The 10,389-nt window shown below is 38.3% G+C and overlaps 1 protein-coding gene across 1 annotated transcript in view; it reads left to right on the forward strand.

Annotated features, from left to right (window-relative positions):
- Window positions 1-10,389, forward strand: part of kif2c (kinesin family member 2C) — a 67,418-nt gene that overhangs the window by 45,051 nt on the left and 11,978 nt on the right. Inside the window, exons 10-15 of the mRNA XM_043699025.2 lie at window positions 647-737; window positions 3,732-3,795; window positions 5,344-5,435; window positions 7,334-7,476; window positions 8,151-8,355; window positions 10,274-10,384. Of these exons, the coding sequence (XP_043554960.1) occupies window positions 647-737; window positions 3,732-3,795; window positions 5,344-5,435; window positions 7,334-7,476; window positions 8,151-8,355; window positions 10,274-10,384 (706 nt within the window). The remainder of the gene's footprint in view (window positions 1-646; window positions 738-3,731; window positions 3,796-5,343; window positions 5,436-7,333; window positions 7,477-8,150; window positions 8,356-10,273; window positions 10,385-10,389) is intronic.

Below are 10,389 nucleotides of genomic sequence, written 5' to 3' on the forward strand. Positions count from 1 at the left end.
ATTGAACTTGAATTTATCTCACTTTGAGTACTGTGCAAAGTTCCAGTTAACTTAGAACGAACAAAATAATTGAATAAAGTTTTAACCCCTCAGTGCAAGATGAAATTACTTTCTGCAATAATTGAAGTTTCTTTGGATCTTTCTCAAAGACAGACTGGCAGGTGATCTGATAATAGATTTTAAATTGTAAAGGGGGTGGATGTCATAATGTTTCCACTGGTGGGAGACTTCAAAACTAGTTTGTAAATAAACCATTAACTTATCCAATAGTTCATTAGGGAAGTGTGGAACATGTTCCACAGGTAGCAACTTGGTTGAATAGCAGATTTACCAGTAAGATAAATAAGCATGAGGGAGAGAAGAATAACATGATGTATTCTTAGTAAGATGGTGAATGGGAGAAGTTTTAGGGGGCACAAGTTTCAGCCCATGGACTGATTGGCCCGATGTGATTAAAGTTTTGGGAAGATGCAACCCATCTGAATTTCTACCAGGTGGAGTGCTTGTTTTTGAGAAATGTTTGTTGGTCTGTTAGTATCTTCAAATTTAGTTCTGACAATTTCTTCTTTTTTCTTAACATTCAATTTTTTGGATGTCAAATGAATAGATGTACAGTTGGCTGTTTTTATTTTTAACCTCTTATCAGGTTCACAGCAAAACCCTTAGTACGGACCATCTTTGAGAGGGGAATGGCTACCTGTTTTGCCTATGGACAGACTGGAAGTGGCAAAACTCATGTAAGCTACTGTATTAATTTGTTACAGTATCTATTCTTCTAGATTTGTAATTGATTTTCCTATGTTCTCACCAAGAATCAGGTGAGTGGGTGTGTGCGGTAAGGTGGGAGATGGCGACTGTATGTTTGTTTACACTGGACTGATTCTTGGATATAGGAAATCTTCAGGTTTTCATTACTGTCCCTAGCTACATTTTCGGGCAGCTAAAATGCTGACCTCTACCAAGCAATGTGAAAAATTACACATGTAGGTCCAGTGTACAGGACACATCCAGCCTGACCCAGTTACCACCAGAACCCCATTAGTCTAGTGTCACTGATCAGTAAAGTGATGGGAGGGATCACAAACAATGTCAACAGGCAGCACTGCTTAACAATAGCTAGCTTACTGACCCCCCATTTAGGTTCTACCAGGGCTACCGACTTCATGACAGCCTTCATTTCCAATAGGGACAAAAGAAATGTGATCAGAGTGGCTGTCCTTTTTTTTTTTAAGTCCACATTTGAAAGGTGTCCTGAAGAAGATCTCAACTGGAATTAATAATCATCAGAAAAGGTCTGTCTGGAGTTGTACCTAGCATATGGGAAGTTTTTTTTTTTGGCTCTTAAGGTCAGTCATCGAAGTTCCTGACATACCCTGAGGAACTCCTGCAGTTATTGCGTAGTTGAACCTCTGGCTGTTTCATCAGTGATCTTCCAGACGTGTGTTTGCTGATTGGGGTGGCAGGGTGGCTCAGTGGTTAGCACTGCTGCCTCTCAGCACCAGGGACCCAGGTTCTATTCCAGCCTCTGGCTACTGTCTGTGAAGTTTGCACATTCTGCCTGTGATTGAGTGTCTCCTCCCACATTCCAAAGATATGCAGGTTGTGAATTGGCTATGCGTAGGTTAGATGCATTAGTCAGGGGTAAATATAAGATAATAAAGTAGGGGAATGGATCTGGGTGGGTTACTCTTCAGAGTTGGTGTGGACATTTTGGGCCTTGGGGCCTGTCCCCACACTGTATAGGGATTCTGATTCATAGAATATTCAGTGCCTTTTGAAATTCCTTGGATATGAAGCAGTCTGTTTTTAAAAATTCAGCAAGACCTGGACAATTTTTTGGGGAGTTTTGAGTTATCAAGTCACAAGCCCCACAAATGCAAAGCAGCAACCTTCTTCAAGAATAAGCCATCACTTGATGATCAATGACATTTTCCATTGCTGAATCCCTGCTATCGACCCAGGGAGTTACAATTAAGCAGAAACTTAACTGGGCTCACTATATAAATACTGTGGCTATGAGAGCAGTCAAAAGCTAGGAATCCTGCAAGGAATCGAGTCACCTCCTATCTCACCAAAGTCTGTTCACTATCTACAAGGCAAAAGTCAAGAGTGATTGGAATACTCCTCCCTTGTCTGGATGAGTAAAGCTCAAAGTTCAACATCATCCAGGACAAAGCAGTCCACTCGACTGGTCCCACGTCCATAAACATTTATTGGCTCTACCTATCATGCTTAGTAGCAAAAATGCACACCCTCTCCAAGGTGTGGTGTAGAAATTTGCCAAGACTGTTTTAGACATTAATTTCCAAAACCAGAACTGCAACAATCTAAAAGGACCAGGACGACAGATTCATGGGAACACCACCACTATTGTCTGCAAGTCCACTTATCAGCCTGACTCTGAAGGAACAGTGATGTATATTTCAGTGTCATGAGCACAAAATCCTTGAACTCTTGCCCTAATAGTATTGTGGATGCATCAACTCCAAATGAACCTACCTCCTTGAGAGCAGTTAAGAATGTGCAATAGGATGCTCATGTGCAATAGGATGCTCATGTGCAATAGGATGCTCATGTGCAATAGTGGTGTCTGTATCTCTGAACCAGGAGTTTGTGGGTTCAAGTCTCATCTATGCTGGTGTCGTATGATAACCTCTCATTTTGTAATGTTTTGGTTAGGCAGAAAGAAGTGCAATAAATGCTGGCCCAGTCAATTCAGCCCACATGCCCTTGATGAATATCTAAAAATAGAATTTAGATCAAGTAGGTCACGTGGCCATTCAAACTTACAAATCTGATTTTTGATCTCGCTTCCAGTTTCTGATGGCACCTTTTGATTTCCTGGTCTATTGCAAGTTCATTTAACTCTGATGTTTTAATTAAGCGGTTTGTAAACTTTATACAAGATAAATTTACACAGAAATTGAGGGTGATTATTGTCTTTTTTTTGAACTTACATCTAAGTTGCTACTTCAGATACAGTAGCTTTGTCAGAATTTGAGGCATCCTTTTATGTCTGGATAACTACACTTGCAGTATCGAATAATAACTCTTGTGCTGTACGACAACTTATGTTAGTGTAAAAATCTTCTAATAGAAGACTGGCAACTTTTTTTTTGGTTACACCATCTCTTATGTCACCCACCTTTTGACAAACTTGTCACCCAAGACCCTTCTTTTTGGCTCCATTGATAGATCAGCATGTTTCTTGGATGTGGAAGCAACATTTACTATCCTGAGCAGTTAAAACGAACGTAGCATCTTTCAGGATATTTCAAATATTTTGTAATAAAGATCCTGGGTATTTCAGACATGGAAAATGAGGACTGCTGATGGTGGAGATTGGCGGTGTGGGTGCTAGAAAAGCACAGGTCAGACAGCATCCGAGGAGCAGAAGAATCAACATTTCTGGCATAAGCCCTTCATCAGGAAACAGATATATTTCAGACACGGCCAATGAGAGCTCTACCCATGTTGTGCACAGTCCACAGATATGCAGGTTAGGAGAATTTGGCCATACTAAAATTGCACCATAGTTCCCAGGGGTGTGCAGGCTAGGTGGAATAACCATAGTAAATGCAAAGTTATAGTGTGAGGTGGGGGGCTAGGGCTGGGTTGGATGCTCTTCAAAGGGTCAGTACAGAGTCAATGAGCCAAGTGACCTCTTTCTGGGCTATTGGGATTTTATGTATGTTGGAATATTTTTAATATTTATTTCTTTCCCCTTTCAGACTATGGGTGGTAATTTCTCTGGGAAGAACCAAGACTGTTCAAAAGGAATCTATGCTTTTGCAAGTAAGGAATAAGAAACGTTAATGAAGTTTTCTCTTGAAAACTTCAGTGCTTGGTTACCAGCAGACGTCCAGATCCTTGTTCATTTTCACTTTCCTCGGAATACATTGCTGTCTTTACAATGCTTTCCAATGAACCCATTTCTATCACTGACCTCAAATGAGTAATTCTCCACTTCACTTGTTTGCATTTCCAATTTGAATTTTGAACTTAGTAGTGCTTTGGCCAAAAGTTGTCCCCTTCTCCACCGTCCCTTTTTTCCGTCATCTGAATTCTGGATGATGCTCCTGGAAATCACCATCTACCCTCCAGATTCCTTTCAATTGAAAACTGCTCACATGCCAGCAATCATCTCTCCTTTCTTTCTACCCATCCCAGACTACTTTTTTGTTTTGAACACGCAGCATTACTTTCTCATCTCCTGCCAGCACATGTAATATATTTACTCTTTATTGCATCTTCCTGTGCACCATGACCTCGCCACTGAGCTTGGAGGCAATTTCCTTGACTTCACCTGCTCTCCTGTTGTATCACTTGATGTTTCCAGTTCTGAGAGATCAACAACATGAAATATTAGCTTGCTTCTATCTCCATAAGCTCTAACCTGAACTTCCAACATTTTGCTTTATTTCATGATTCCAGCTTCAATATTTTGGCTTTTTGGCATGAAAGATTAAAATACTGGGTATGACTTGAGTTGAGGATACAAAGATTCCAGGTGGTTTAGACAAGTTGGGTGAATGAGCAAATGTGGCAGGTGCAGTACAATATGGCTAAATAAAATTGTAATTTTTTTGTGTAAAACAAAGTATTATTTACATGATATTTTGGCAAGTGTGGATCTACAAAGGAATCTAGGTAACTTGAACATCAGTTATTGAAACTGGGCAAGCAGGAAGGCAAATGGTATATTCTTCTTCATTGGAAGAAGATTTGAGTTCAGAAGTAGGGATGTAGTTATAAAAGCCTTTGGTGAGACCTTTTTATCTGGAACATTGGGCGCAGTTTTGTCTCCTACCTAAGGAAAAGATTTATAACTTTCTGTATTAGAGGGGCTACTGTGGAGATTCACCCAGGGTATTACTGGGTGTGGCAGGACTGTCCCATGAGGAAAGATTAGTTCAACTATATTCACAAAATCTTAAAGGCATGTGGGAGGATCTGATTGAAATGTATAGCAGGGCTGGACAGACCAGATGTAAGGAGGATGTTTTCTCTGGGGAGTCTAGAACCAGGTGACATCCTGAGATATGGGGTGGACCATTTAGACTGAAGTTTCTTTACTCTAATGCTTGTGGACCTGTTAAATTCTTGGCCTTCAGTGTCTTCTGAGGCCAAGTCACTAAGTGAATTCAAAAAAGTTCTTTTGTTAGATGTTAAGGTGTTTCAAAGTATGCAGGAAGGATGTGAGAATATGGCATTGAGTTAGAGAATCAGTCATAATATAGAATGGCAAAGCAGGTGCAAAGGGCTGAATGACCTACTGTTTCTATTTTTCTACATACTAAAGGCAAATTAAAACTTTTTTTCTCTCCAATTCTTTTCCTACAGCTCAAGATGTATTTTTGCTGCTTGAACAGCCTCGATACAAGGATCTCAGTCTGAAAGTATCCGTAAGCTTTTTTGAAATCTACAGTGGTAAGGTGGGTTCAGAATTGCTTTGAGTGAACAACATTAACTGATTGCAATGTTTCATAAAAACATAAATAGAAAACTATGCTATATAGATTAAAAGGCATTTAATCTAAACACTATGAAAGTCTAATAGTCACTTACAAATGCTTCCAGCTTCTCAGTGAAAACGTGGTGTAGGTGATGAGATTTTTGAAAAGAGAATCAGTGTCTATGGATTCCCTGCCTGTAAAATAGTGCTTTCTTTTACTGACTTCTCTGGTGTTTGCATGAATTTTTACACTGAACAAATGTTTCTTTCTACCTCTGCCTCACCCAGTTTACCAAAATAGCACAGTCACAGAGATCCATTTTTTTTTCCATTCTTGGGTGTTTCTATCAAGGACAGCAATTGTTACCCATCCTTGCCTTCCTTTAAACTGATTAGGTCTCTAAGAAATTTCAGAAGGCAATTAAGACTCTACTACATTGCTGTGCATTCAGTCACATGTAGGCCAGGTAAGAACAGTAGAGTTCCTTTCCCAAAAGTCTTTTTTTTTTTTAAGTGAACCAGATGGATATTTGACTGGTTATATAGTCACAATTGGACTAACTTAATTCCAGATTTTTTTTCTATTGAATTTAAATTTTGCCAGCAGCTGTGGCCTATCTCTCCAGAACGTTAGCCTGGGACTCTGGATTGCTAGTCCAGTAACATTACCACTATGTCACTGCCTCTCAGAATATCTGATATTGTGGAAGTTTAAAATGTTGATGGAAGATGTAGGATATAAATTAAGTCAGGCAAAATTTGGTTTGACTGAGTTAGCTGAACATGAGGTGAGTTACAACACCCAAATGGCATTCATCTTAAGTAAATGATGGGGTGGGGGGGGGGGGGAAACCAGTGGAGTTAGAATCCCAGATGTGTGGTTTGCATCTAGAATTGGATGATGCCCAATAACCTTTCTAAGACAGTAGACTAAGTTGGCAGTATTTAGTTCAATATCAGTAACTTAGGCAAATTTACAAATTTGACTGTAATAAGTGTGGTGTAAATTGATTTTTTCAGAAGGTGTTTCAATAGGAACCTTAATCAGGGATATAATACATAAAATACCACAACATTATGAATTATTGGTTGTTGGAGTTGATTTGATTATGGTTATGAAGAGTCCTAACTTAAATTTTAAGGGAAGAGGCTAGAAGGATATTTTCACATGGACTACTGGAGCATGCCACATGAGAACCCAAAGCAAATTCCTGAGGACTGCAGTGGCACTGGAACTTTATGGGAACAATGGATAAATATTTGAAGTAGAAGATGATACTTCACTATTTTAAGTGAGGAGTATGTTATTTATTCTGAATTACAAATGATACCAAAATTTGACGACTACCTTCCTTCAAAGAATACTTTCGACCTTCCCCTCCAACCCAAACAGTTTACTGAAAAAAAATTCTGCTGGAAGCATTAGCCTGTGATGCATTTATGATTATAGCTGACTTCATTGGGAAGCAAAAAACTTTTTTTTTTTCTTTTTAGTTTTTCTCTCCTACCTCTTTATTTTCCCCCAACCATTCATCCAAACAGATGTCCTCTTCAACCAAAATATGGATGTTTAACCATCTGCCAATTGAAATAAGAAATTCCAGTTGTTAAATTTTTGTAAAAGGATTGTTAGTTTTTAACATCAATTTTCTACCACCTGCCCCTACCCAAAATAAATGGTATAAGCTTAGTGTTTTTTACCCCTGCATTGGCAGGTTTCCAGCAAATTTTCAGCTGCATTTTGTTAGATGGTGACTTGATTTTCTTAGATTTCTCTTCCATGAATTAGAACTGAAAACTAGTCTAAACAGTGATTGGCTGACTGAAAAGAAATATTATTCCTCCACATGGCTTACTGAGCTAATGCTCATTTTACAGGTGTTTGATCTCTTGAATAAAAAAACTAAGTTGCGTATAATGGAAGATCATAAACAACAGGTACAGATTGTAGGTCTCCGGGAACAGGATGTCTTTTCTGCAGATGATGTGGTCAAGAATATTGATATGGGGAACAATTACAGGTAACTTTTCTCTCTCTCTCTCCTCCAATGTTTTGTTTCTTGCTTGCTTTTCTCTTTGATTTGACTCACTTCAGAAACATGGCCAGTAGAGAAACTTCACTCTCTCTCCATGTATTGAACATCTTGAACACATGCCTATAATCACAAGTGTATATTGAATTATCTTGACTCATCAGTACCTGCATTCAAGTTGTGTTTAAGCACTGAATTATGTAAAAGTATTTTCCAGATAGGTTATAATTATATCATCATACAAGGTTTAGTATTAGTTTAATATGATGTTTTAAAGAAATCATGGTCCTGTTAAATGTCTCTTAATTGTACTGGTAGCAAAGTTTCTAAACTTCAAAACTCATCAGTTTTAAAATGGCCATGATGTACTTTAAATATTGCATGCTTGCTTCTGTTCTAGAAGTTAATTATTGAATAGAGAATGTAAAGTCTCATTTAATGTAAGTGTTAAAAGGAGGTCATGAACTCCTGTAGGGATCATGATTGTAAGCAAAATCTGGCATTGCAGGTTTTAAGCATACAACTTAATACTAGCTAAATCACTTAAGTGAGAATTCCCAAGGCTATTTAAAACTGAATATTTAAAGCTGCTCTATATTACAAAATGCTGTCATAAGCATGATACTATAAGGTTAAAGGCTAATTTTTTTGTTTTGTTTTAGGACATCTGGGCAAACATCTGCAAATAGCAACTCCTCTAGGTCCCATGCAGTATTCCAGATTCATCTTCGGAGGAATCATGAACTTTACGGTCAGTTTTCTCTCATTGATCTGGCTGGAAATGAGCGAGGTGCTGATACTAGCAGTGCAGACCGACAAACCAGAATGGAAGGTGCAGAGATTAATAAAAGCCTACTTGCCTTGAAGGTAACTAAAATGTATATTACACATGCAAAGGACAATTTTGAATTTTTCCATGCTATTCTTCAGTTGCTCTTGTCCATTCTCTGCGTAAGAAGAGTGAGTGTACTCCAGCAAGGAGCTGTTATCCAATTTTACTTCTGAAATCTGCAGTCACTACTCTTCCTTTCAGTTTACTTTTAAATTGTCACAACTCACTCCTCATCCCTGAGAGACAAGTTGTTTGTCAATTGTCTTTAATCTACATCCTTAAGTTACTGACTGAGGCATCAGTGGCAACAGTTTCTCCTTATTTACTCCATCCAAACTCCCAACCTTTTTGGATGCTTTCATTTGGTCTTTGTTTTAAGGAGAACAATCCCCAGATTTCTGGTCTTTCACCAAGTAAATAACATGTCATGCATTACCTCAATTTAAAATAATTTTGACTTCTGCAAATTTCACTTGAAATAGAGTTCCTCTATGTATTCACTTTTTTTGTCTAAGTATGTAAGTTAGCTCACAGACCCTGAAGGTTTGTTTTCAGATGTTATCTAGTAAGGTGACAAAACATCAGTGAGTCTCTGAAGTTCTGGTGGTATGTCCAGCCTCTATAGGTCTTGGTTTCTTTAGGTGGGTGAAGTCACTTCTGTTTTGTTTTACAATGGAAGGTAGATAGGGTCTAAATCGATGTGTTTATTGATGGCATTTTGGTTAGAATGCCATGCTTCTAAGAGGTGGGACATACTAACATCGCTTCACCAGAGACTCTCTGATGTTACCAAGTATGGTAACAAAACATCTGAAAATAAACCTTCAATCTTGGCAAGCTAACTTAATACTTATCACCCTGAGCTACACATCTTCTCAAATTGCTAATTCACTTTTTCTTTCCAGGCTGGATGATCTGGTGACTCGTTTCAATTTGTGAAACTTCAAGAAGGTGTAAATTTAAAAGAAATGCAGATCTGAGTGGTTTCAGTCATGTTGATTATCTTTTTAATCTTAGTTCAGACAGGGTCCAGTTTATTAATGATTTCATGATCTGACTCAGCCTGTAGTTAAATTACCAATGGGCCATTTTAATTCAGTTGTTTCTTCTTTGTCAAGACTGGTTTGTTTTGTTTTGTTTTTTTTTTAGTCTAGTCTAAAAGTTCCCAGGTATTAAAAATCTGAGTTTTTTTTTTAAGAAATGGAATAGAAAAACAGTGAGCCTGCTAAATTTTTGTCAAGGTCAATCTGTGACATTGAGGACAATTCTGGAAACAATACTTCAGGAAATATGTGTAGGCTTTTAGGTTACAGAAGAGCATACCTGGAATGTTTTTGAAGGGGGAGGGCTCTGGTATCCAAATCCTTTTCTAGGAATAGAAGGGATGACAGGTTTTAAAGATGAAGGGTTTGAAACATTTTTCTCAAACGTAAGTAAATTTACACACTGGATGAGTGTGTATGAATAGGAAGGGTTTAGAGGGATATGGGCCAAATGCTGGCAAATGGGATTGACTAGATTTAATTTGGGATATTTGGTCAGCATGGACAAGTTGGACTGAAGGGTCTGTTTCCATGCTGTACATCTGACTGGCTTGTTTAAATTTTTCAATTTCTGAGGATGCTTCTCCAGCACTGATCCAGTGTCATGGGTAATCTAAGTGCTGCCAATCTAATGATGATGCTTAGCTGGCTTGTTTGCTTGCCAAGTCAACTATTAAAACCATAACCAATAGGAACAGGAATAGGGTGTTCGGCCCCTCAAACCTGCTCCGTCATTCAATAGGATCATGTTGATTTGGCATTCAGCACCAAAATGTCATTTCAAACCTGATTTACACCCCATCGTGTAATTTTTGTTCTAAGTAAAACAGCTTGGACAGTGTTAAGGATTTCATTGCTCAATTTAAAATGTGGATATCTTTTTTTTTCTCTCAAATTTGTTGTCTTCTAGGAGTGCATTCGATCACTAGGGCAGAATAATAACTATACACCATTTCGAGCAAGCAAGCTGACCCTAGTTCTGAGAGATTCATTTATTGGTGAAAATTCTAGAACTTGCATGGTAAG

This window comes from Chiloscyllium plagiosum, unplaced genomic scaffold (genome assembly GCF_037043375.1).
Source record: "Chiloscyllium plagiosum isolate Xiang-an unplaced genomic scaffold, Cpla_swu_hap1 HiC_scaffold_9, whole genome shotgun sequence".
NCBI classification, from domain to species: Eukaryota; Metazoa; Chordata; class Chondrichthyes; order Orectolobiformes; family Hemiscylliidae; genus Chiloscyllium; species Chiloscyllium plagiosum.